At 43.5% G+C, this 27,538-nt stretch overlaps 1 protein-coding gene across 4 annotated transcripts in view; it reads left to right on the top strand.

The window, feature by feature from the left end:
• The window catches only part of unc5a (unc-5 netrin receptor A), a 150,256-nt gene extending 122,964 nt beyond the window's left edge, over positions 1–27,292 (top strand). For 2 of the 4 annotated variants that reach the window (XM_084942772.1, XM_084942759.1), the window contains 9 exons: positions 1,346–1,576; positions 2,347–2,649; positions 6,690–6,777; positions 7,235–7,403; positions 9,531–9,764; positions 18,995–19,144; positions 21,001–21,165; positions 21,300–21,478; positions 23,574–27,292. In XM_084942772.1, coding sequence (XP_084798898.1) covers positions 1,346–1,576; positions 2,347–2,649; positions 6,690–6,777; positions 7,235–7,403; positions 9,531–9,764; positions 18,995–19,144; positions 21,001–21,165; positions 21,300–21,478; positions 23,574–23,739 — 1,685 coding nt within the window. In that variant the 3' untranslated portion in view covers positions 23,740–27,292. The remainder of the gene's footprint in view (positions 1–1,345; positions 1,577–2,346; positions 2,650–6,689; positions 6,778–7,234; positions 7,404–9,530; positions 9,765–18,994; positions 19,145–21,000; positions 21,166–21,299; positions 21,479–23,573) is intronic. The other 2 variants (XM_084942764.1, XM_084942782.1) reach the window with 1 other exon arrangement.
• Positions 27,293–27,538: the final 246 nt, after the last annotated feature.

The following is a 27,538-nucleotide window of genomic DNA, read 5'->3' as shown; positions in this document are numbered from 1 at the left end:
AGCTTTGTCCAAAGATGGATTTTTCAAGGCAAAAGGAGAGGCAAGGACAAATTGATGTAAAGAGATGAATAGAAATGAGATCTGCAGACAGAAAGGGAGCTTATTTTTTTTTTCTCCCTTTCTCTCTCTCGTCGACTTTTAGCGCTCCGCTAATTCAATTGTGGCGTTTTCGTGTCACAGATTTACAAACACCAATTAAAACTTGTCAAATCTGCGTTTCTAAGGTTGAGCGCGGCTCCTGTCATGCAGTAGGATTACACTGTGGTGACAGCCTGGAGATATTTATCAAAAGATGACAAACCTAATGGTAATCAGGTTGATTTTGACACAAACCTTTTGGACGTGTTACTGCTGCTCATTGCTGAAATGCAAATCCCACATGCTGTCAGTCGCAGGCACACGCTGTCTTCGCTTTAGTCTTCTTTAATTCTGCGTTTTCTTTCTTGTACACTTGCTCCCCTCGCGCTCCCTGCTCCTGTTCTCCTCCTTTTGTTGTCAACTCACCACATGCCAGCCTGCAGTGCTTTAACCTTTGCTGTTGTTCTCCATCCCTCAAAGCTGCGCTGTTCAGCGCGTCCCCTCCTTGACTGTGTTCAGTTGACAGCGCTACGCCCCCGTGGCTCACCAGCACAATGGCCCTCCACAAAGGCCCCAGGAGCATCCTCCACCTCCACCACCAAATTCCCCCAGCCCCGGGAGACAGCCATGGCAAATCCCATTCTGCTGCAAAACACATACTCGCACACGAGTGCATAGACAGAAACAAGCAGACACATTGATGTTTGTCTCAGCTTGGCTGTCAGCTTCATACTGTACTTTTGGGAGAAAGACACTCCTGTGCTTTTGTGAGACAGGCAGTCAATACGAGGAGTTAGAATTTCATAAGCAAATGCTTCATTTTTTCCCCTCTCTGTTTCTCTTGGGGTGTTGTGTGCTTAGAGAAAGAGAGGTAAAAGAACATGCTGGCCTAAGATATATTTATCCGGTGCAGAAATGAAGAAATGTGACAGTGAAACAGTGAAAACCTGCTTCAGAAACTGTTTTTTCCTGTTTAGCTTTTTTTCCCACAGCTTGACATCGAGACCTCAGAGTTTTAGAAATTCCGGCCTGCAGTATTTGATAATGTTGGCTCCCTTAACTTTTTATGAAGGCGTCAAGCAACATTAGGTGGCAGCGAAGGAATGCTTCATGCCATTAAACAGGTCCTCGAGTGAGACCTTTGCACAGAACATGTTGCAGCAGCTCAAAATGACATTAACACTGAACACCAGAGGGCATCCTCCAGTCTTGATTAGTAATTTTTCCTCCTCTTCTTTCTTTCCTCTTTTTGTCCTCCCCTTTGCAGCCGTGAGCGGAGCTGAGGATGTGGCGCTCTACGTGGGCATGGTGGCCGTGGCCCTGTGTCTGACCCTGCTGCTCATTGTGGTCGTCCTGGTCTACAGGCGCAAGAAGGAAGGCCTGGATGCCGACGTGGCCGACTCCTCCATCCTCACCACTGGCTTCCAGCCCATGGGCATCAAGCCCAGCAAGCCAGGTGTGTGGGCGCCGCGGTCACGCAGGGCTCCCCCCCACAGCAGTAGGACACTGTTCTTTGTTCCGCTTTCGTCTGTCCGTCTTCGCCACAGTGACTGTGCCGCACTCATCTACATGTACCACCGGTGCTGTTTGTTTGTGGTTGTGGAGGTGGCGCGAATGTGTTTGCAGTGGATTGTGGTCTAAGCGAGATTTATTATGTTGCGTGTGTGTGCTGCACGAGCTGTTTATTTGCCTGCCTGACACATTATGTTTCGCCAGCACCTTATTGTCAGGAAATGTACCCACTCTGTTTACTGCCTGTGTGGAGCCTCAGAGGTTTAACAGCGAGTAATAGAAATACAACTGTCTGAGTTGGATGGAGATGGGGGACTGGGTTGCTGTGTCTGTGATTCAGTGTGAGAGGGGGGGGGGAAAGCCTTTATATATTCTGGATGCTAAGCTGCATCTGAGTTCTGTTTGGAATTGATTGTGTGGTTGCTAAAGAGACAGACAGTGATAGAGAAACAGAGAGTGAGAGAGAGAGAGGATGGGAATTGACTGGCTTTGACTGGAATTTGTGTTTGTGTATTGTCGAGAGTGTGCGCGCGCGTGCGAGTGCTCTTGTTTTCTGCGCCATGTGTCTTCTTTTCTGTGTTTGTTTCAGTTTTCTGTGCAGCTCGCAACAGCTTTAGAGAGTGCGAGGTCTGTCTCTGTGATGTAGGGACCCCTTCCCTCCACTCCCCTCCCCACCCTTCCTCCCACCAGTCTTTGAGATTCACACGTTTGCTTTTGTCTTTTGCTGTTTTTGCTTTTTTTTTATCATCTAAACAGAGAACTCCCATTTACTCACCATCCAGCCTGATCTAACCACCACCACCACCAGTTATCAAGGCACCCTGCGCTCTCGCCACGATGCCACCGGGAAGTTTTCGATGACCAACGGGCCTCTGCTGGACCCGCTTCCCAACGGCTCACACACCTTGCACAACGGCAAGCTCAACTCTGACGCTGCTGCCGAGTTTGTAAGCAGGCTCTCCACCCAGAGCTACTTTAAAACGCTGCCCCGCGATGTGGCCAACACCTCCTATGGGACCTTCAACTTCCTAGGCGGCAGGCTGACTATCCCCAACACAGGTAGGTTCTTCATTAAGGTCTATTTAGGTTTCATTCTGACTCTCACACTGTTCAGATCAATTGGTTTGGCTTAAAAAAAAAACAAAAAACTTCCACTTAAGCTTTTGTTCACATATTGTAATCACCTGTAAACAAAAAAGCTCACTGTTGCTACATGTCTGTTATTGTTGTAAACAGAAAGTCATATTTATTGGCTATTTATTGGAGGCTTTGGTTGATGTCATATTGCATCATAATGCTCCCTTTTCTGAGACCAAATAACACCAGTGCAGTACATTACTGGGCCTTGATGTGTGTTTTCAGAAGAAATAATAAGGTTAACATCAGGAGGAGGTATTTACTACCCGGGGCAAGTAGTGTGGGATTACCAAACAGTTTTGGGTGCTTTCTACCCCCCTGAGGCTCTGCTGCTAACTAGGGTGGTCCCTCTGAGAACCTCGTACCCTTAAGGGATCTTTTTCTGTTTGCTTTCCAACCACCTAACATGATGTATTATCCTGACTAACAAATCCTTCGTGCCCACATTACCAGCGCGTGCGGGTCTGTGGCTAATGGTTTTCAGTAAACCATAGCCACTCTGCAGCCAATTTGACATAAAATGGCAGGGAAACACAGGTGTTACTAATAACATTAATAAAGGCTTTGTGCCTGAATAAAACAAAACCTCTGTTAATGGCATTAGTATGTGTGTTTCGCCAACATTTTATGGAAAAAAGCTGCTGTGAAATAGGCCTATTTGGATCCGCTTTGGTTGTTGTGGCCTTTTGCTTTCTTGTAATCCTATTCCATCCTCTCTGCATTTTCTCTCTACATTGCTGCACTGTTTGTTTGAATGCCCTAGGTAGCTGAGAGGAAATGCTAGGGAAGATTTTTTTATATTTTGCTTTGCTGAGTCAAAATTCCATTATATATCCTCTGCTGCATATAAAGGCTTAAAGCCTGGACCAATTTCCCTGTTTGTATCATTTTTAAAGCTATCTGTTGTTTACACAGCTAACATCAAAGTTCTACTATAATTGGTTTATTTATATAGATAGATAGATATATAAATATTATGTATATATTTCCAAATTGCTGTGCCACTCACCACATGAGGGGCATATAAGGCATAGACCAATAAATGTACATTTGGGTCACTCAAAGGTTCCCTTTGTGTGCATGTGAGAACTTGGCTAAAGTAGGAGCTAAAAGGACACAAATGGTGGACCCTGAGAACTTTGATACTTTCTTATTCCTGAAGTGTAAAAGTGCAAAAAAAAATGGGGAATTACATCAAAATAAATGAAAGTTATGACAAGAAAAAAAAAGAGTGCAAAAAGTAACATTGAAGAATTTAAAATGCATGCAAGCTGCAAGTTCTACAGACACGCAGCTTGCATTTTATTTAAAGGTTGCTCTAGAAATTGATCTTCACCTCAGTTCAGTGTTATTTGTATAGCACCAAATCACAACAGCAGTCATCTCAAGGCAATTTATACTGTAAGGTGACGACACTACAGTAATACAGAGAAAACACCAGTATTAAAATATCACCCTATGAGCAAGCACTTAGCAACAGTGGGAAGGAAAGATTTCCTTTTAACAGGAAGAAATGTCCAACAGATGAAGGCTCAGATAATGGCAGCCATCTGCTGTGACCAGTTGGGGATGATGGGAGACGGGACCTTCACAAACCTACTGTTATTTTTCAATAGCTCAGTTTTAACAGTAATTAACGTTTTGAATTTATCCTAAAATCAAATGTCAGGTGTTGGAAATGATCAGAAGGTCTGATCAGAAACCCGTCGTGATGTGGTTGCTGCCTCTCTATAGTCTGTGTTATTATGTCTCTTTGGTAACATCATTTGGATGGATGAAGGCTCACACTATCGCTGTCTATTATTATTTATTACCAAAGATGCAGTTGCTGGCTGAACTAATAGCACCCCATACATTATTTCTTTGTTAGCTCTTTGTGACAACAGGCAACTGTGCTGCAGACATAAGGTGCAGCAGACTATCTGTCAGTCTCGAGAAGTTGATTTTGCCCTGGAGGTCCATATAGCGGCTGATGCAGAATGACAGTCACAAACACTGCACAGAGAACAGCTAACCCACCACTCCGTATGTTTCTCTGTTTACAGCTCTTGGCTTCTTTGTAATAAGAAGTGAAACCTCAAACTTGAAAGCAATTTCCACTTTACTGCTCCCAAACTTATAAACGTGATTCATAAAAGTGGAATAAAAAAACAACAACTTTGGACTGTAAAAACAGTTGTTTTATTCGGGCCTTGTTTCACCAGACACGGTATTGTAAGTTTGTGTCATGCAATGGCATCTTTAATCCTCTGTAGGATGTTCCTCTGTTTACAGTTATACTTCAAGCTCACAAAGAAACATGATCTAAACAATTTAACATCTGCTCTGTGTTTGGAAATGCTGCGGGAGCGAGTCGGCTTTATATGTTTTATTACACCTGCTTTAGTGTCTGTGACTGGACATTTGCAAGGAGAATTGAACAATAACGGCTCAGTCCCATAAACATTACTGTCTTGTTGAAACCCACTCCAGACTATTCAGCCTTAAAACCCATGTTTCCTAATACGTTCATGCCAGGACAGCCATGAAGTGCACAGGCTGTATTTCTGTATGGGATACAAATTAGTTTCCATCAGTTATGAGGGAAATAAGACGGGACACCGAAAAAGTCACTAATCCAACATTAAATCACACAAAAAAACAGCGATTCTGCTTATATTTGTCAACAAGCCACATCTACACAGCAATGCATGAATAACTAAAAAGAACATTCAGTGCAGTGACAAGATGAGATATAATGAGTGTGTGCCGAAGACGCCGTGCCCCGAAAGAGATGTGGAATAAAATCTATAATAAATTATTCCAATTATTTCCTTGGCTAATGACAGAGCTGGTTGGGGGTTGTAGCCAATGTCCACAAGTGTCAGTTTTATGCTAAGAGAACAGACAGAAGGGGGAAAAAGACGGCAAAGATCGGCCTTATAAAAGATATAAAAAGTCCACCACGTCATCATTAAGTCCTTATTTTGCTTCCCCTCTTCACATTAGCCGATTAGAGCTTATATAATTATACTGGAAGACAGTGTTTTCATTTGGCTCATTGTAAGCTGTCCAGATTAGCCAATGCTGGTACGTCTTGTGGAAGAAAAGGGCCTTTTTTCCTTCCTGTTTCCTTGCCACCACTCTCTCTCTCTCTCTCTCTGTGCCTCTCTTCCACTCTCTTGAAGATGTTTTATGCATGGATTAACTCAAAGCCATGTTGACTATACCACGCATTGGCACCCATCTTCTCAGTGGGACACAGAGGGGGGAAAAAAATCTCACCACTTTTATGCTTCAACTCAAAGCAGATATACTGTCATTTAGCACAGTTTCAGAGTGGGCACATGGAAGACATGGTTTATAGATTCAGACAAGGCTGTGAGCATTTAGGCACCTTCGCCTTATTCAAACAGATGTTTTATGGTGAATAGAGGCCCAGTTTTACCATGCAGAGACTGTTGAGATTGTGTCACATAGTCTCTATTTGTACAACATTTAAAATGGGATTCTAAGTGGATGATTTTGGCACCGGAAACACAGCTCAAATGCCACAACACTCAAGCTATTTCAATAGCTCTGCCTATTCTCCAGTGTGCATTCCCACACTCTCCTGGGGAAGTGCAATTTTCCTGGAGTAGTCTGTTCCATGGTCTCAATTATCTACTTGGTGGCAGACGGAGGACATTTAAACTGCGATGCAGCGTGCGCTTTTGTCTCAGCTAATTGTTGACCGTGGGGACGTGTGCCGCCTCGGCTGCCGGTGCAGAGATTTGCATCTACTGTACCTGAAGGAGGCTGCCTCTGACCTTCAGAATAGATTTGTTTTTTGTTTTTGCAGCCTTACAGTTTTGTCGAGTAGGCTGGCTTCCTTTGTGGGATGACAAAAGCGTTGTTCACTCTGAACAAATGAGCCTGTCCCCCTCCCTCCCTCCTGCTTACCCCCCTCCTCTCTTCTCTCCCTTTGTTGTTATTTGCATTAGGAATCAGTCTGCTCATTCCTCCCGAGGCCATCCCCAGAGGAAAGATCTATGAGATTTATCTCACTGTTCAGAGGAAGGAAGATTTAAGGTGGGTCTCTTTAACGCTGTCTAACTGGCAGTCTTCCCTGCCACTAGGCTGTTTGTTTTGATGCTCTACTGTTCCATTAGGAACGGCTTAGCAATCTGTGCCAGTACTGTGGAGAAAGGATGTAAATAAATAACGTAGCCTTTTACCGGGATGTGCACTATTTAAGTTAAATGAATTGTTTGGGAAAACACTGTTTATCTGGCTTGCTGCACTTCAGTCTCTCGTGGCACAGCCACTGCAGCATGCCGCGGTAGTGTCATGTTATTACTCAGTCATCACAGCTTGGTGCGACAAGTCAGCGAGTCCAGCAGGCTTTTATGATTCTCTGTTACAGCTGCTAGATAATTTGCAGAGGTGACAGTATCATATCCTGCTTACAAGAGACCGATAAATTCTCACTTATATCTCAATGAGGAAAAGCATCCATCGCTCTCTCTTGCTCCTCTCCCCGGTGTAGGTTACCCGTGGCTGGCTGCCAGACCCTCCTCAGCCCCATTGTGAGTTGTGGCCCTCCGGGGGTGGTCCTGAGCCGGCCAGTTATCCTCAGCATGGACCACTGCTTTGATGCATGCCTGGATAACTGGGCCGTGCGCCTTAAGAAGCAGAATTATGAGGGCGCTTGGGAGGTAAGACGGCACTATCATTCCAGCACAAATCCTTTGGAGAAAGACAAAGTTGCCATTCAGTGAAGTCTTAGTAAACTTATTCAGAGCTTTTCTCCCCAAAAAAGTACAAACTTGCTCAGCAGTGACTTGAAAGGCACTCAGTGGTATATAGCGGAGATAGTTCTGACCCGGCACTCATCTACTCCATCGGGTTTAAATTATTGACCATCAGGTGTTTTCTCATCGGGGCTTGAACAAAAGCCTGGAAGCGCTGGCTCTCTAGCTGATGAGTTGCTAAGCAACATGTTTCTCAAAACAGACATTCTCTAAGCAAATTACTGATCCTCAAAGTACTCCTCTGAGTGCTCCTTGACCATTTCTGACCGCGGCTTCCAATTACAGAGTTCCCTCCCCATTTTTCTATCCATGAAATTTGAAAGTAACCAGAAGTGCCAGGCTCCAATAGGATGCAGTTGGGAAGAACCTGCCTACGCACACAAACAAGCACAGTTTGAGGTAGTGTAACCATCTCGACAATCCAGAGAGATTGGAAAGGGTGCTGGTGGGCTTCAGAGTGTTACTAGGTCTTCTTTCATGTTCGATATTGTGCATAAATTATTCAGCCTCCCCCCCCCCTGTGTGGCAGCGGTGGGGTGTCTGTGGGATGGATTGGCCTGTCTGAGGCAGAGGTTAGGCCAGCCCTTTTAATCATCGGCCGGACCAAATATAGCCCAACGGCCTGGCTTGCGTGGACACCAAAGGGGATAAAAGTGCCAGGTGGACAAGAGAATAGAAGACGAGAGGGTGGAAATAACTGCGGAGTGTGACGAAAAGTGGAAGGGGGGGAAATAAGATCGAGAGAGAGAGGAAAAGTAGACAGGCAGGTAATGCAGATCTAGAGGAACGCCATGCAGGCGAGGACGACGCAAGGCGAGAGAGTGAAAATGGATAACAGGCATGCAGAGGGAGAAAGAGGAATGAATTGCTCGTAGAGCGAGCGCTTAGTGGCGTAATTGAGCCACCTCGGTCTCTGTTCCACTCTGTAGAAATATTAAGATGATGAAAAAGTGAGACTCCATTGTGGTTGCATAGCAAATGAATTGTGTCAATACTAATTCTATTGATGTAGATGGTGTCTGGTTGAATCGATCCTACAGGGGCTCGCTGGGCATTTGGCAGGCAGAATGCTCTCTTCAGCTTGATTGGCTAATGGGTAGAGTCAGTCAACTGGGATGAAGGGATTTTAGAGAAAATGTTGTCACCTTGGGTCCAATTTGTCTCCATCAAATTATCTCAGAGAGCAGTGGAATTATCTCATGAAAAATATCCCGTACTGTGATGGAATGGGATATTTTCATAGGTGTCTCATCCTTATTAAGGATGGATTTGCGATGCAGGATTTCAGCTCTGTAACGACGATGAAAAATGCAAGGTGTTGTTTCTGAGGGGTTTTTTTCTGTTTTTGTTTTAAACCTGTCATTTTTTTTCTTCTCCGTGGCAAATTAAAGCACCAATTAATTCTTGTACTGCCTGTTAGTGTTTTTCAGCACTTTTCACCATCAGGCAAGACTGTTGTTTTGCAGATAAATTGGCAAGTTGTTTTCACCTTTCTTAACAAATCTAAAACAATCGTTGTAGGAAATTCCAGCAATCCCGATAATCCAATATTCAGCGCACCTCCAGTCTTTCCTTTCTGCAGAAGCGTCTGTTCTTGCCAGGAATCTGTTCGAGTCTCCTTTCATGTTAACTGAATACCTCGTTCATGCATTATTAAGGAAACTGATGGTGTTCTATAGGATGTATGTCTTTGTATGAGGAGGTGTGTGTCTTTACGTCAGGATGTAGTAAGTCATAGTGCGCCGAAAAAGGAATCTGAAGCGAGATCAAAGAAGACCTTTTTCCCCCTGATCTAAACATTACCTAAAGACCTTTTACCTTTGATGTTACTCTGTCACACAGCACGAACAATAGAGTTTGATACCCTTCTACTGCGCCAGTCTGCTTTCCTAAAAGCCTTTTACAAACACACATACACACACCAGATATCCAGGCAAACACATCGCCCTTGCCTCCTACATAAATTGGGTGCCTGACCTTCTATCCACACTTTGTTGTTTTTTCTTCCTCCCCCACCCCTGCCTCTTCCAGGACGTCCTGTTGATGGGAGAGGAGCTGGTGTCAGACCCTTATTACTGCCAGCTCGAGGCCGAGACGTGCCGGCTCTTCTCGGAGCAGCTGGGTACATTTGCCCTGGTGGGCGAGTCCCTGCACATGGGCGCCGCCAAGCGCCTGAGGCTGGTGCTCTTCTCGGACGCTTACTGCTCCACGCTGGAATACAACATCAGGGTATACTGCATGGACGACACGCAGGATGTCTTCAAGGTAAACTTGTGAAAATTGTGGCGCCGCCTGTTATTGTGTGTGACGGGCAGTTTGTGAGGCCTGAGATTGGCCGGTTTCGAATCAGCTGAGCGATAGGTGGACTATTATGTCTAACAGCTTCGTCTGTCACATTGAAAGGTTAGCAGAAACTGGCACAGACGTGTAGGAGGTAGGCACAGCCATGATAAATTGAATGATATCGCAGGCCTGATTACACCATGTACAGTTCGGGATTGTGCCATTTGTTCAGATGATGGTTGCCCCCTGCCACCACACACACACACTGACCCTAAGTCAGTTGAAACAATCCACACATCCAGCTTAAACACATAATATATATTGTATGTGTTTTGGGTTGTTGTTCTTGTTTTTTTTGCTTTTCTTTTTCCATCCATGTCAACGGAGACATCTCACTCCTTTCAGCCAAGCTGTGGTTCTGCTTGGCTGCCACAGGCCAAGAAGTTTCCCATCACTTTGTTCAACAGCATATTTCAACTTTGCTTTTTTCCCCCCCTCCACATGGACAGAGTATAATCAAGCACTAATGCCTTCCTCCCTCCCTCGAGGACTGCCTCTGAGTAGCCTGTTAAGATTTCATTTGCATGGTTAATTAGTAAATTAAAAGGAGAGCCTGTCCCAATCTTTTCCCAGCATCCCCTGTGCGCTCGCTCTCTTCTCTCTCTTGCTCTTTCCCTCCACACCTCTTTTTTTCCCCCTCCCTCTGAGCTCTTCCTCTTCTTCTGACACCACCCACAGCCACAAGTGCCACTTCCCGCTAGAGTCCACTTTCGCTGGCTTTAATGGCTAACCTCCCCTCCACAAGCGCAATCTACGGACGTCTGCGGGACATCGGCAAACGAAAGTCAATGGGAGCTTGCACTGAAATTAGCGCTCTCACAGTCAGGGAGTTGAAGATGAGATGGAAACTGTGTACAGACTCTCATGCCTTACGTCTGTCCGTTTGTGCTTCAGTTTTGCCCCTGCTGCTATCACATGATAGCCGACACACTCAGGAAAAGTCCTGGCGAAAAATCTCATGAATTGTGTATAAAAGAATGTGACACGGGAGCTAAAGAATCTTTTTCCTCAGATACATTTCAGCCCATATGTTTACTTGACATTAGAGTAGCTCTAACAGTAGCGTGCTCTCTTTATTCAGATCATCCGATGACCCAGTAGTGTGCGACTGTTGAAATGACCTTGTGTGTCTGCGTTGGATGCAGGAAGGCTGCTGGTGCACAAAGACTCTCTCTCTCTCTTCCTCTCCCTTTGGCTAGCTCTTGTTCTGCTATTCTCCGGCTCTCTTAGCCAAGAAAAGGACATCTGAGCTTGTTGACTCCAGCACTTGTGCTGCCATACTCTGCAGCTCCCTCGACGCCCTTGAGTGCATTAGCTCCCCGTCTCTCACACAACCTGGTGCTGTGGTAAGCCACGGCGTCTCCAGGGTTTTGTAGTTTTTAGTGAGTGATTTAGAACGTTGCCCACGCTGCTTAGTAATCTCGACTCCACACTGCTCTTGGTGCTATTATGGAGGGAGCAGTTCATTTAGCAAGTACATTAACTACTTTGAGTGGAGATTAAACTTCCCTGGAGAGGTTCAGACTAATCACTAATCACTATCTTTAAAATGCACCATTTATGATTAGACTTTCACTATGGCTACCATTAGAGTTAATTGTAGTGCATGAGAGTGGTGGACCAGCGGTAGGTGATGCAGTGAAGAGTGTATGTACTGTACACCTTCAGCACATGTGACTTTTATGACCACGCTTGCAACCTGCTAATGCACCGCAGATGTTAACTTTCCATGCATTAACCAGGCTGCTCAATGACGAGAGATAAAATGGATGTTCAGTGGCGAGAGGAAAGTGTAGAAACCAGAAGGGATGCTGAGCTTTTCTGACTAGTCCCATTGCTGGCTGTCACTCTGAGCTGACAAGCCTCCATCAGGGAGAATGACAGACACGCACAAACACAAATGCATTCAGCTACACTTATGCATGCTGTACCATTGAATCTCTTATCTCCCAATTACAGCAGATTAGAACCAATGTTATTGTCTTTGATCCTAAGTGTGCGGGGGCTCTGGGGAAACAGTGACATTTTCGTCTGATGCTTGCCGTATGTTAGCATGGCTCTGCTGGGACCAATTAAGTTAATATTTAATGTGTGTCCCACTCTTGATCGGCCCAGCCAAGGCTGGCACAGCAGCAGAGGCGACATAATCAGCGTTTGGTAGCGCCCTCGCTGTGCGCTCGCTTGTTCCAGCTAAACCTGTGGGAGAGCATCACTGAGGTTCTGCCATTCCACAACTGCAGTGAAGCAAGCCTCCAACTCGGAGCAGAGATACACCTAACACCTTTATCTAATTAACTGTAAGAGTGTCTTTCAGGACTGGAATATGGTGCAGCTGCTTTTCTTTATATGTATATGTTTAGCTGTGATATTCTTCACAATCTGACAGCTTTTGAAAGTCTGTATGTTTTTCTACTGAGCATAATCCAAATTTGAATAGCGGAACATTAATGAAAAATCTGTGTTTATTGATAAGTAAATGTGCTTCCTTTACACCCACATGTCTGTGTTTGTGAGGCCAGTGTTTTTTTGTACAGTTAAAAAAAAACATTTAAAAAATGATTTATAAACCACCCACTCCCTGTCAGTTTTTTTTTTTTTTTTTTTTTTTTTTTTTTTTTTTTTACTGAGGTTGAAGCACAGATTTTTTTTTCCGTATTAACCAGTACATTGTAAAAGAAACCATAATAAATACTGATGCAGTAGTGTTTCTAATAAATATCTGGATTGGATTTTTTTGTTTATTTGCTTGCTTTGGCAGTACTTGTCAGATTGAGCCACCATTTCAATCCACTCTGACTACTTGACAGATTTAAATGACATTTTATACAGCTAGGCATGATGCTCAGGTAGACTGTACGATAGCACCGTAATGTTGTTACAATTCAAATAATTTGTCCAATAATTTAAACTTAATATCCTCAGTGGCTTTGATTTTAATACTAATTAGCAAGTGATAGCATTAGCATTGCCAGTGACCGTTGTTAGCATGCTAATGGTGAAACATTGTGAAACGCAGCCTCATAGAGCATATAGTAAAGGTTTCTTGTTTAATTATTGTTGTAGCAGAAATAGTACAATTTTGTACTGTGTTCGACTTTTGAAAGAGCTCTTTATATGCTCCCACTGACATGCTTATCGGTTTTAGCTAACATTGCTAACAAGCGATAAGTATGCGTGTGTCCCAATTCCTTCAAAGACCACAAAGGCTGGAGCAGCTGTTAATTGGGACAGTCCTGCCTATGACATGCTGCTTAGGTTGTGTATGTTAGCATGACAATAGACAGTATAAAAAATGGACCCAGGTGCCTTGATAATCACCCATTAGTTTCTGAAATCCCGTGATGTGATAAGATGGGGTGGGACTGACTGTGAGACTGCTTATTAGTTGATTAACAATAACCAATGATTAAATGCAAAGTGGTGTATCTATGCATAGAATGAAAAAATGTAAATGAAGAAGAAAATCTCTTCCCTCTGCAATAAACCTAGACCTACTACAGGGTAAGTAATGGAGGATTCATGGTCACTTGATACAGCCCTAACTGTATGCTTTATCAAATAGGAAAGTTTTAATTTAAGCCTAATCTTAAAAGTAGAGAGAGTATGCCACCTGCGGTTAAACTGACCATCTTCCACATGAAAAACTAGGACCTACCCTATATCTATACAAAAAAGGTCACCACCTGGATTTAAGCAAATAGGCAACAGCCTTCCATTGCACTCAAGGTTTAGCAAGATGCCAGTGCCAGGATTTATCGGACAGAAATCTTGAGAGGGTTGTTCAGGGAGCATGACACATCATTTTCACACATGGATTAGCCACCACAGACCAGAGTCCAGACCTTAACCCCATTGAGAATCTTTGGCGTGGGCTAGAGAAGACTTTACGCAACAGTCTGACTCTCGCAGCATTAAGATCTTGGCACAAGAGTAATGCATCTCTAGACAGAAATAAATGTTTTAAATAACTCATCAAGTCTAAACATGATCCAGGGAAATATTAGTGGGACTTGTTTCTTCGAGCAGAGCAGTGTATATGATTATAATCTAGTGCAAGGTTCTCATCAGAGATGATTTTGGTGTACTTGTACACTTTCCCTATTAAAAATACTTAGTAGCTAAAATAAATTTGTGATAAACTAAACGCGTTGTGTAATATTGCACTGAAATACAAGATGGAGTTAAGAGATTTAAAATAACTTCAGTATCTTATGGTAGGGTAAGTTGGCTGGCTCAATTTAACTCCTGGCATGATGCTTACTTTTTCCCCATAACCGCTATCAATTCAGACTGATATTGAGCTTAACAGTTTGCATTGTTTCGTAGCAATTGCCTGTTATAATAGGCCTATGCTGCTAGGCAATTCACATGATGCACTAAGCATCTCTTCTTCTCTTATCTCTTTTCACACTCTGTGTTTATACACCACTTTAATCATTAGTAATTATTAATCTCTGGCTCTCGTCCACAGCGTGTCTTTCGTCCTGTCACCCCTAACTGTTTACAGAAGATGACTTTCCCTTCCATGAGCCTGGTTCTGCTGGAGGTTTATTCCTGTTAAAAGGGAGTTTTTACTTCCCACTGTCACCAAGTGCTTGCTCACTGGGGGGGTCATCTGACTATTGGGGTTTTCTCTTAACCTTACAATATAAAGTGCCTTGAGGCAACTGTTGTTGGCACCGTGCAACGATAATTGAAGTAAATAGTTGACAGATCACCAACATAAAAGATCATCTTAAAAAGCAAAGCATCATAAATACTTTTAGACTCAGATAAATTTGCTTAGATGTAGCAGCCATTAAAACTGGTTCCAAAAGGAATGGCTGCATGGCAATAAAAGGGCACGGTTGCCAAGATACAAGGGGTGGCTTACCTTGTGTGTCACGTGTGTATACAGGTGTTTGTCTAATTAATCATTGTTGTACCTTTATGTGGTTTTTAGAGTCATAAAATTCCAAGTCTTGATCTAGGAATTAAATGCTGAGGTAAAAGTGAACTCTCTTTGTATTCCTGGTGTTTTATTTCCAACTGCAGATTTACTCCCTCATCAGTAACACCTTACGAGTCCAATACATTTAGCTTCTCTGTCTCCCTGTTGTAGAAATGTATGTTCCAGGATTTAAATGGGTGTTTAATTGATGTCTTGCTGGTTAAATAGTGGCCCCTGGATTCTTTTTGTACAGTGTTTGACCTCAAGCAATGATTCTTATTTGCATTAAAAAAGGGCTCATAAACTGTTTATGTGCTCCCACTATGACGTTTCCTTGCTAGCTGCCGAGCAGCGAGCCATGTTTGAGCGGAAACTTTTTAGCTTTTATGTAACAGAGAAGAGAAAAGCAGCATGTACGGAGTGAAATACAAACTGTTTTTTTTTCTGATTCCTCCATTACAAAAGTTACTGGCAACAAATTCTAGAAGAAAAACAGAAGAGCATAGCCCAGTAATTGCTGGCATTAAGTTAAACAAGACAGTCAGCTTTATCACTGAGCCCAGCTGAGAAATTGTTTCCATATTATATTTCTGTGTTCCTGTGTGCTTTTTTTTCTCCCATCCTGCTCTGTGATTTATTAAGCAGAATGTGCATCTTTTCCCTTGCAAACACAGTCCCCATTTATAACTGAGCAGACAAGTCCCTTCTATTTGTAGTTATTAATCAGAGTTGACTGTAGCGGGCACGGCCACTGGAGCTCAGACCGATAGACTCTCAGTCAGAGAGGAAAAGCCTGTCACATCCTGCTGACAAATACACAGATTTATGGAGCCCACATAGCCAGGCTACTCTCTATAAACAAATGCATTTGCCTGAAAAGAGCAGCTCTGAAAATGGATCTTCACTATGAATGCACATTTTTAAACACGACGACACCGTGTCGCCGAGAGTGAGGGGCTGAGGACGAGTTTATGAGGATATTACCGCCCGTGTGCATGTATAGCTCCATGTTTCGGATGACATGTAGCTTGACTAATTAACTGATCAAAGGCTACTCATAATCTCCATTAGAGCTGGTTGTGTTAATCAGTTTGCTACACACAAAGCCGGCACAACACAAGGCCACAAGAAGCAGCTTGGCCTTGCTGTGAGGGGAAAGTCTGCAGCTTCGTGCCAGTCCGGTTCTTAATATATACGCCTCTGCTAATACTTTGATTTGTTTCGTTTGTGTTTCCACCCGGCATCCAAGGCTGGCTGTTCTTTTCTGTCGCAGGAGAGCGTTCGGTGCAGCCACTAACCTCTTTCTGTCATCACCAGCCCGGAGAGATTAGCTGTATGAGTGTCTCTTGTTTCCTGGTGGAGCCCGGCCCCCAGTCCATTACAGTCCCAGCTCTGGTCCATGCCGAGGGGATGGGTGGAGAGTGGGGTGGGGGGACATGAGTGAGCGTATAAAGGGGGTTGAAGTCATAGAAAACTGTGGCCATGATTGCAGTAATCCTGTTATCTCTCTTGCTAAAGCTGGCCACTCTAGTGACCTGGAGACACAAATGTTAAGCTGCCTCTGTCTCTCTCCTCTCCTGCTCCTGCTTTTTTCACTCCTCCCTCCTCTATCTCACTCTCTTTAGCCAGCCTCATTGAATGTCAGGGGGTGGTCTTGGCTTTGCCTGACTCTAAATTCACAGTCTTCACACACACCCCAGGCTATCTCGAATTCCGTCAGAACAAAAGGGGTTTTTCTCCTGCGGTACTTGAACTTCTTGCCCATCTCATGCATCTTAATGCTCCCATAGCTGTACAGGTTCAGGGCGCCTTAGGAGAAAACAGCTCTTATTATTTTCCCCCTGAATTGCAGGAAACAAAACTGAGCTGGTGCAATCATGATTAATATGTGATTTGATAAACTAATTCCAAACCTTGCATTGTTTTCCTCCCAGAAAGAGTAAATAATACGGTCAAATTTAGCTTCTCATCTATTAGCTCGCTCACACTGTCATTTGTTAACAGGATAATGGGGCGTAAAGAGGGCCATTATTCTCTCAGTCCAGAACATATGCTGAAATCCTGCAGAAAAAAGCCACTCTGCAATACACACAGTCACAGCCACTCGGACGCACACAAACAACATGCGGGCGAGACGGTGTCATTTTGAAAGCGAGGACATGAGCACACTTTAAAGGAGCAAATGCATCATCCCGTGTTGTTCAACCCCCCCTCCCCCTCAGTGTCCCTGTCAGGTAGCAAGAGAATCATGTCCCAGACCCTGTTTTGATTGTAATCCCAGTGTGCCGGCCTTGAACCTGACGTGCTGCTAGGCGGCACGAGTTAGTATTCACTCTAGTCGCCACATTTGATAATAGGATAATTGGCATTCTGCACTCGTTCTGCTGCTAGCGGGGCTATAGATCTGTTCTATAGGTCAAAACCTGATCAAAGTCCAACACCCAATTTGCAATGCTAATCGCCGCCCAACAAATAATTGTGCTTAAGAACTGTTTAAATGAACCTCTCTGGAAGCCCACATAATGTGGCTTTTGTATCTGTAAGAGACATAATAGCAGAGGGCTTTTCTGTGGAGAACGCGCTGCCCTCTGTTATTAACTCATTAGACCTCGACGCTTTGATTCAGCGCCATTGTCTGACCTTCCCTCTCTGAGTAAGTGGACTGGGTAACATCACAAGACTCTTGTCTGGCAGAGCATGGAGAAGTATATTCCAGCTAGATGCATACATTCAGATCATTTTAGATTTTTTTTTACGGTTTAAAAAAAAAAAAAAAAGTTAAACCAATGCAAATTCAGGAATCAATCTAGATAAACACAAGGGACATAATAATCACGTTAACAAGAAGATAAGCACAAAGCAAACATGGAAATTAACAATGCGATGAACAAACAGTGAAATTCAATTGTCGGCCTGAACCAAAAATTGCTCATTCGTCAAAGGGGAGAGCACATGAAATAACGCAGGTAGAGATTCCAAATGGATAATTAACAGCTTTCTTTCCATTATAATTGGAATCAGTCTAGCCTGTTCCTGGGAAAGAGGGCAGAAAATTGAATCAGTGTTGTGCAGATAGAAATTACCACCATTCTCCACCTTAATTGGATGTCTTTGCTGAAATCATACCATGGGCAACCATGCTGGCATGCAGCGTTCAACATATGGCAACCATCTATACGCACTTCGCCCTCTCAGAGCTGTTGTCTTTGAGGTACGACTCAGAGGAGCGCCCGGGCTGACTGTTTTCCTTCTGCTGCCATCTTGTTTCCCCTCCTCAGACAGATTAAAAGAACATGTCTTATTTTGGAGGTCTTTTCACACCACTAATTTCAGAGGCCTGTTTTCTCTGTTGTAGTATGCTCCTGTGATTGGAGTATGAGGCAGCACATGTGAATGGCAACCAAAGCGCTGGATTTCTGAGGACATGTTCAGCACAAAGCATCCAGCTCAAAGCGAATTGATAAATCAGAGGCAAATGTGCCGGATATTATCATCCCATTCCAGATGGTCATTTGGATGGCAACAAATGGTCCACTGAGCAAGTCCCACAGAGATTAAAATATTAAGCATGCATTTACAAATCTCTACTGGCACGAAAACAAAAATGAAATTAAGGAGATTCGCCATGCGAGAACAATGAGCAGTTGACTAATGGCTCGTTCACTTACTTCATCACAGCCCAGGTAGCCAGTAGGCTGGGAATGGCTGCAGTTCCTGCATGCTAATGCAGATGCAGAAAACACCGGCATATACAAACCGAGGCAGAGGATCAACCTTGCGATGACATTAAAGCACTGTGGAGACGAGTCGGTCCAGTCCTTTGTGGCCGCACGCAGAGACACTCTTCTTTTCCTCAGATGTACTGTACCCCTGCCTCATGCTCATGCTGTGTGTGTGTGTGTGTGTGTGTGTGTGTGTGTGCGCGCAAACAGGCCTTTGTGTGTGTCTCTCTCTGTTTGAGTTAAATCTATTCAGTGTCTCCACCATGTCTTTGTGTATTTCTTTGGACGTGCGCCCGTGTGTGTGTGTGTGCACTGATACATTTTCATTCCAAACCGGTACCGTTTTGTGTGCGTGAGTGATGCACCAGACAAAGTGTAAACAGGAAACAGTTATGGATTGTTTTTACACGTTTTCACTTACCTCTGCGAGTGTGTTGGTAAATGTACCCCCCGCATCCCCGAGCCCTGACACCTCTTCTCGCCTCTTTCTCTTTGATCAGGAGGTGATGCAGATGGAGCGGCAGCTCGGGGGTCGGCTGATTGACGAGCCTCACGTCCTGCTTTTCAAAGACAGCTACCACAACCTGCGCCTGTCCATCCATGACATGCCCCAGGCACACTGGAGAAGCAAGCTGCTAGCCGGCTACCAGGTGCGTTGGGCTGCCCTTGAGGGGCTGCAGGGGCAGGGAGTTGCTCTGGATCAGTGCGGGAGTAAGGAGATTTAATACAAGTGCCTGGCCGAATCTGTTAAATTTGTTTACCGGCAGTAATAAGGCCGTCAAATGTGTTTGTTTATGAGCTCAATTTAAAATCTATGCCGTTTGTTAGTTTAAATTAGCCATCCAGAAAAGTAAAAAATGAATTGAACGCATGTTAACAAAAGTTAAAAAGTTACTGACTATTCAGAAGCTATTTGGGAGAAACTTTTTTTATTGTTAATGAGGCTTCGTGGTCTCCTAATGTCTCTGGAAAGTTCTTTTTCATTTGAGTTGGGCCAGACTTTTTAATTAAGCATGTTTTGGTTTGGCTTCAGTTGATCACTTTAAAGATTCACACAAAGGAGTGTTTCTAAGTCTGTTACTGCAGGACTCTGCTGTCCAATAACCTTTTCTGTTCTTGGCACACTTTGGAACTTAGTCATTTGTCAGAGTAGAGGGAACCTTTTTTTTTTTTTTTTTTGGTGTGTGCACCCCTGTGCCTAGACCGCGAGTGTGCACGTAGTGTATACATGTGCATAGAGGACCTGAATTGCGTGCACTAACTCAGGGCTGCAAGCTGATTGATTATACTAGCTGTCGCTTTCTCAAAGGGGGCTCGTATAAAATATAGAGCAGTATGTAAATATCTCGAACTTTGCAACCTGAATTTTGGATCGGCTCCACCTTACTGCACTCCCCGCACCTGCGCGTGGCCAGTTACACTGCAGCCCGACGTATGCACACACAAGGGATGTTCCAGGACTAGAAAATGTTCTGGCTGTAACTATGTGAGCATTGAGTACCGGGTCCCCAATGAGAGCATGCAGACTGTGCCAAGCAAGCAAGGCGGCAACAATGCACCCAGAACAGAGGCTTATTCCTCTGGACTGTGCCTGTTCATTTGGAAGTGTTATTCCCCTCTCAGCAGTGCAGTCAAAAAGGCCTTTAGTCTCCCTGGGGCCCATGAAGACTTCTGTGCGTTTCACTCAGCTGCTCTGTTGCCAGTCTGCCTGGGTAACAGTGCCCCCATTTGGTTAGTAGGATGTGCTGCAGGCCACACTTCTTTTCGACTGAGAATCCTGGTAGCCGTTGAACTCGGGGTAAAGCGAGGAGTTAGTGTGCACTTTTTTTTCCTCTTTCTCCAGCATTACAACAGTGCTTCTCCTGGGTTATGCAAACAAGTCATGAATATGTAGCAGACGAGAGAGAGGGGTAGAAATTGCAGCCTCAAATGCATTCTCCCAAAGACTCCCTGGTATCCGTTTGCTAGACAGAAGCTGAAGCCGATACAGCAGCAATACTCAGAGCTATTGAGTATGCTTATGCATTTGCCGCATGATGTGCTTTAGCTTTAAAGTAGTGGTGTGATCTTTCAGCGTTTACACTAACGCCAACATTTGTATATCTGCCTGAAAGTTAGTACAAAGCTAAAGCAAGTTAATGAAAATAGATGAAAAGGGAAAAAAAAGAAATGCTTCCATTGCCAGCGTGACAGATTGCGTGTGTAATCTATTAAAATCCAAAGTTTGATTTCTTCTGTTATCAGCAGAGTCGGGCTGGCAGCTCTTAACTCCTATTAAAGATTCTATTTGTCAGTAACAGCGCATTTATTCCCTTTAACTTAATTGAACGTTGTCATTCCGCTGCCTCAGATATACTTAGCCATAATGATGACAGCTTATGTCAGTGTAATTAATGATAATCTCAGTGTATTCTAGGCAGGCGGTCGTGTTGTGGCGCGTTTCAGACATGCATTTCTGACTGTGCTGCTGCATGTGCTTCTTTTTTTCCTTCTTCTTCTACTGCAGGAGATCCCGTTCTACCACATCTGGAACGGTTCCCAGCGGTACCTGCACTGCACGTTCACTCTGGAGCGGCTCAGCCTCAGCACCTGCGAGCTCACCTGCCAGCTGTGTGTGTGGCAGGTGGAGGGGGAGGGACAGAGCTTTAGCCTGGACTTTAACATTGCCAAGGTAACGTTCGTTCTGCTCACTTAAAAGCTGCGGTCGATTATGCCGCGGCTACTATTTATCATTTTGGTTATTTGTAAAGGAGATGATTTTTCTGCTGAGCTCAGAAAACCTGTGTGGCTTTCCCCCCTTTCCAGGACACTCGAGCGTTGGACTCTGAGTTTCTGTTAATGGACAGTAACGCCACAGCTCTGGCGGGACCCAGCGCCTTTCAGATCCCGTACCTCATCAGGCAGAAGATCTGCAGCAGCCTGGACGCCCCCTGTCCCAACGGAGCCGACTGGAGAATGCTAGCACAAAGACTTAAACTCGAGAGGTAAAGATCAGCTTTACAATAACGCCTTATCTGATTGCTGATCTGATCGTTGTCAAGGCATGTCGGAGCCGGCGGCTTAGCTTTGAAAGCTCTGAAGAAATTCTGAAGAGCCTTATTTATCCAAACCTCTTGAGAAGTGAGGTTTCACAGCAAAGTTATGCACAATATGTGAATACAGCTCACTCAAAATAATGATAGTAAAGAGGTGTACTAATACAGATGTTGTCAGAAAAACAGTGAAATTTCAGTAATCAAGCACAATCGGTGTGGAGTGATTCACCTCAGCGGAGTGTTTTTCCTAAAGTTCAGGTAAACAGAGTAATGCTTTAGCAAGCTAATCCTCTTTTGACACAGCTAGTATTATAGGATTAATGCGGACTTGATGGATACAGCTATCATTTCTGCAAGAAAACATGACCCCCTTCTTCATTTCTCCCTCAGAAACAGGTAAGAAGCTTAAAGTCTGCAGCTAAACTTCTACCTGCTACATTCTGCTTAACAGCTGTAATTGGAAATGCAGCGAGCTAGCTGCCCATCAGCGGCAGGAAGGGGGGGGATAAAGTTGGAATAGGTTTGGATCTGTGCCGACCACTTCGTTGTCACAGCTACTGTACTCTATCACCAAAGCACTTGTAACAAGAGCGTAGTCGGGCATTGATCTCTTATCCTCCAATTTAATTTCTACCTGGTAATGAAATCAAATAGGTACACTTAATTTGTCCAATCAACTTTTATTTACCCCAATTAATCACAAATTGAATTGATGCACTACAGGTTTAATTAGCAATGTTTTGCTCAACATAATCAATTCTCATTTAGACCTCAGGAAGGAACAACTGCTCCGTTGTTTGATCTGTCCTTAACAACGCGTTTTCCTCAAAAGGCTGCAGCTCCTTGGCATTCTGTCATGCTGCATTTCTGTGTTTGTTTCTGCGCGTGTAAAGTGTTCAGACCGAGCGGAACGGGACCAATCAATAAAACTTAAAATGCCAAGAACCTTTTATTTGATCTTTCTCTCCCAAGACGGTGCGAGTGGCTGCGTCTGAGCCATACAAGATAAGCTCTTGTTTCACGCGGCGTGGTGAATAAGCAGGGTTGACACATTTTTTCTTTTTTTTAAACTTTAATAATGACACAGAGGTTCATTCCCAAAAGATTTTTTTTTTTTTGACCAACGTCTCTCTTTGTTGCGTTGTCCTGATGCAGAGCCAGAGCTGTTCATGTTCTATAAAATCCAGTTGACTTAAAATAGCACGGTGACGATGTGTTCCTGGTGCTTGTGTCCTACCGCTGCAGTCACGTGTTTATAACCTCCACATAATGCTTCACCAGGCAAACAGAAAGACACGAGGAAGTCGGACTCCGTCTGACCTTTCTCAAGGTGAAAAAGGCTCGGTGGCATTTTCCTGTCTCCCCTTTCCCCCCTCACTGAAACACCCACACGGCACGGTGATTCTTTGTGCTTTACATCGTTCTCCTTTTTAATGTCATGTGGGTTCTACATAAGAGTTAAAGCCCCGGACATTTGGAAAAACAGAGAAATGCCATTTAATCAAACAAGCATCTTCGGCTACCGCGGGGATAAGGTCCCACTCAACATCAAATATCCAGCTGACTCGGGCCACTGCTTTGTTGTCATTGATTGGGTTTGATCGTAAAGGTTCTGCTCCCAAAATAGAAAAGGTCACTTCCGACTTAACTGTGAAAGTCCATATAGGATTTACTATATGGGATTTTGGGGCCAATTTCAACATCAAATAAAGAGGGAATGAGGGTTGTGGAGTTAAGCTTCAAATGAGAATTGTTAGAGAGTCTGTACGTAACGGCAGTTTCGAGAGCTCCGACTGTGTTCTTGTAGCTTTTATCATTTTTTTTACTTAGTGCGCCGACACTAGATATCAGGATGTAGCAATATAACCCACAATAAAACCTGACATTGACAGAGTTAGAGGAAGAGGCAGCACAATAAAATACCTGGTGAAAGGTTTTCCTGACACTCTTTAGGTGGAGAGAAAATGAGAGGCTCTGCTTTCTGATGTGCGTGTCGCTTTATTTAATTAATTTTCTGTGTTCTCTGCTCTCTCTCACCTCGCAGACACATGAGTTTCTTTGCATCCAAAGCAAGCCCAACCTCTGTGATCCTGGACCTATGGGAGGCGCAACATTTCCACAGCGGCAACATCAACCAGCTGGCCACGGTCATGGCCGACATTGGCAAACAGGAAGCCATGATATTCCTGGTCTCCGATGGCGAGTGCTAACCTAGAAAAGAGGGACAGACTGGTGCCGAGGAAAAGTACACAACGTGATACACTAATACGCATTCTTACACGCATAAAAAACAATAACTGCAGCGGGAATCGAAGAACAGAGCTGTCCCAGCGTTCCTTTTCTTCACTTTAGAAGATAAGAAAGTGTTTATGTAGGATTGAGTCCCTATTTCCCATCAAACACAGTAAAAATCTTTAAATGACAGACCAAATGAGGAACAAGGGGGTAGAGTTTGGGTGTGTGTGTGTGTTTGGGGAAAACGTATTCACAGACTCAGTAGAGAAAGTACCTTTTATTTCCCATCAAAGACCCAAGTTAAATTAGTCCATACCCTAGTTCTGCTGCAAAGGTAACATCAAATTAACTCTTCAAAACAGGCCGCGTACGGCTTAACAAGGAGCAATATGCAAATGTAACGCTATTAGTAATGGCCAATATTGCAAATTCAGTCGTTAATTTTTGAACTTCAAAAACCGTGTGTTTTTAAACAGTCGGTTAAAAGGAAGGTGGCAAAAAAGGGTGCAGGTCATTTCAGGTTAAAGAGAACCAGCAACATATGCAATTGGCAGGTTCGTCACATGACATCAACTCAGAAGATTAGCCCAATTTTTTTTCTCTTTACCTTTTTTATTTTATTTTAAAGCAACCTAGTGAGACTGTGTGTGTGAGTCACATAATCTGTTTAACACACAGACGGCTTGTAGCGGATTCTGGACTTGCTGGTTTAAAAACAGATTGTGTGTCTGAGCCCCCCAAAAACCTATCTCATGTAGCTTGTGTGTGCGTTTGTGTGTGTGTTGTAGTCCAGCCGGTATCACTATTGTGAATCTAACATCTTGACATCTTGATTCAGTGAGACGCTTTTGCAGCTTTTCCTCCTTTTAAATCGATATATGTGAGGTTTGGGTTCTCTGGATCCTTTTTTTTTTTTTTTTTTTTGAAGTGATTAATATCTTGACTTAAAGTCATATTTTAAAGGAAATTTCTATTTAAAGCCTTCTGATTTTGATCCATAAGGTTTCCACATTTTATATTACCCCAATCATTCATCGTGGCGTTTCTCTGTTTTAAATTCCACAGCTTAATGAAGGAGCCATAGGGCCGAGAGGCACGCCGACTGCACGTGTGCGAACGCTGAATGTCGTCAAAGCTCATTTCTAAAATGACATTTTCCTCTTGATTACATTGATTTTTGTAGTCTAAAAACATGACCCGAAGGGTTATTATTCCATATGAATTATGTAGAGCACTTTCCCTCAGAAAAATCTGACAACAAATTCTTCAAAATCATCACAAGATTACTCATGTTGAAAGGGTAATTGTGCAGCTTTGTTTGTATTATTCATAAAGCAATGTTGGTGGGAATTCTGCATTTACTGTGTGGCAAACAGTATTTCCACATCAGAGAGAAGCCCGTCTCTCAGATAAAGTAAAGAGCAGCTTTTTCATAATGTCACCCCCTCTGCTCACAAATAGATGCTTTGAAAGGATTTTTTTTTTTTTTGGCTATCTGTATCCAGACAGCAACAATTATCCAATAGATTCATGCAAAAATCCATAAACTGCAGCGGCGCATTTGCATTCTGTTGTATTTCTCTAACAGTATTTTTCTTTTTCTCGTAACGAATCTGTCAAACAAACACAAAAATTTCTCGTTTAGCAATTTTCCTTCGGTGAGGTGTGAGCAGTCCCAAACTAGCCATAGGTTCTCTCTGTGTCTGCCTCAGGGTTGCATGTGAAGTTGTCTGTTCAAAGCTATAATGAAAACCCCGCCCCTTTTCATTCAAACAGCGAGGACGGCCCAATCCTGCGGGCTCGAATGGTTTTTAACCTTTAAGATGAAATGATTGTCAGATTTTTTGGAATGTACATTAGTTTCCTTGTAGCAGGCAGAAAGTTTGACTTTCTTTTTATACCGTCGCCCATCGCCTTGCTCGTTTAACTCATCTCGTTAAACCACATCTCCCCTCAGAGTCCCGTTACCAGTTTATATAAAGATGCCGTGAAAATGATCAGAAACTCAAAATCTTTTCACGTTGAATCAGATCGCCGTGCATAATTTGTAAATACTTTTCTATACCAGCCGTGTGCTGTCACTTTGCATACTGTATATCAGCAGAATTGTTAACCAAAGTTTTCTGAATATCATTTCGAGGGCCACCGCATCCTCACGCCGTGTCCACGAATCCACTGTTTTCTAGAGTAACTGTTCTCTTTCATTGTCTTTTCTTTTTCCCTCTTTTTAAGGCATCTCAATGCTGTTTGTTTACGCAGTACTCTGTGTCACCTTATCACTTTGTAAACAAATGTAAATTATATTTTAATATGAAGCCAAAAAAGACACTTAACTGGCGCAGCATTTGTCAAGTCTAAAACCGTGACGTGTTTGCCTATATACTGTTGTTTGGCAATCTAGCAGACTATTTGCAGTGTTAAGGGTTTCGAGACTGTTTCACAGGAAAGCTTTCTGTCGACGTTTTGTTCGTCCTTAACTCTGCGCACCTGATGATTCCTGTAACTGTAAGCATTTAAAAATCCAAGGTGGAAACTGTCACTTGTGCTTAACGAGTCACCGCGTCGGTGGGTGGGCTGCGTGGCTAATTGGAGAGCGAGGGCGTCGGTTCTCGGACGCTGATGAGCCGGCGTCGGTGCGGCACGTTTAGATGAGCCACGGCAGCTGTACAGTCAGAGCGCATGTGTGTTTCTTCACCCCCCTCCGTCATCGTCTTGGATATGTTGCCTAAGCACATTTCAGTAATGTAATTCACCAGCCGCCAGGATGTTGAGCATCTTAACTTCACATCTAGCTCGTCCGACAAATCTAACAATTCTGCTATGACTCAGTGTGTGTGTGCGTGTGTGTGCGATGAATACAGTTTGAGAGAAAACCCAGGCCTGATAATTCTGTGTAAGTATGTGTCAGTAACATACAAGCTTTGTTCAAGGGTTTATACTGTCAGTTCACCCCTGTGTTATGGGGAGAAATGTAACATCTCAGCACTGTACTTTTTGTGTCACTCATTACTATTCAGTGTCAAGGATGTATTTGAGTGTGTGTGTGAGAGAGACTGGGTGTGTGCATACCTCCCCGTCACTCTTACTAAACTGTTTTCTTTTTGAAGTAAGAACAATAGACTTCTGTACTTGTGAATGTTTTTTTCTCTTTAGTTCCTTGATTCAATGTTCCTTGCCTTTCTGCAAGTCAAAAATGCTGTATTTATTACATGCCACAGCGCTTATGCAATTGTATAATCCTCCTTTATGTTCCTTTGTTTTTAACCTTTTTTTTGTGTTCCCTATCGTTAATGTAAATTGTTGTCAAAACTTTTGTGGCGATGGAAAAACTTCTGCTAAGGGAGATTTTCTGTACTTTTTTGGACAATGATATGGATTTGTGGGTAGAATTTTGGAAATTCGTTTCTAAGTGCTTTCAAGTATTTACTTGGCCTTATGTATATATATCTATCTATGACATTTCAGAAAGGTATGTATAGTAATTCAATCCGAAAATTGTTGTAAATAAATTATATATTGTTAAATCAAGGCCTGGATCTTTTATGAAATGCGTCTGTTGTTCTTCTTGCCATGGGATTAAATGCAAAGCTTTTTGGCTGATTAACCTGGAGCCTTTCCTGCTACGGTGAAGGGATCCAGTGGCTCTGTGTGCTGTGTGGGAAATTTTGCTGTCATGGTTTGGATCATCTTGTCCCCTGAGATGGAAATGTCAATCACTACTGAGTCATCATTTTTACCTTATGATGAAACATTTCTGTCCTGATGGTCTCTTCC

This window comes from Perissodus microlepis, chromosome 2 (assembly GCF_051167445.1).
Source record: "Perissodus microlepis isolate ML-2025 ecotype Zambia chromosome 2, ASM5116744v1, whole genome shotgun sequence".
Taxonomy (NCBI): Eukaryota; Metazoa; Chordata; class Actinopteri; order Cichliformes; family Cichlidae; genus Perissodus; species Perissodus microlepis.
The sequence above is the reverse complement of the archived record's forward strand: the minus strand, read 5'-3'. Positions and strand labels throughout refer to the sequence as shown.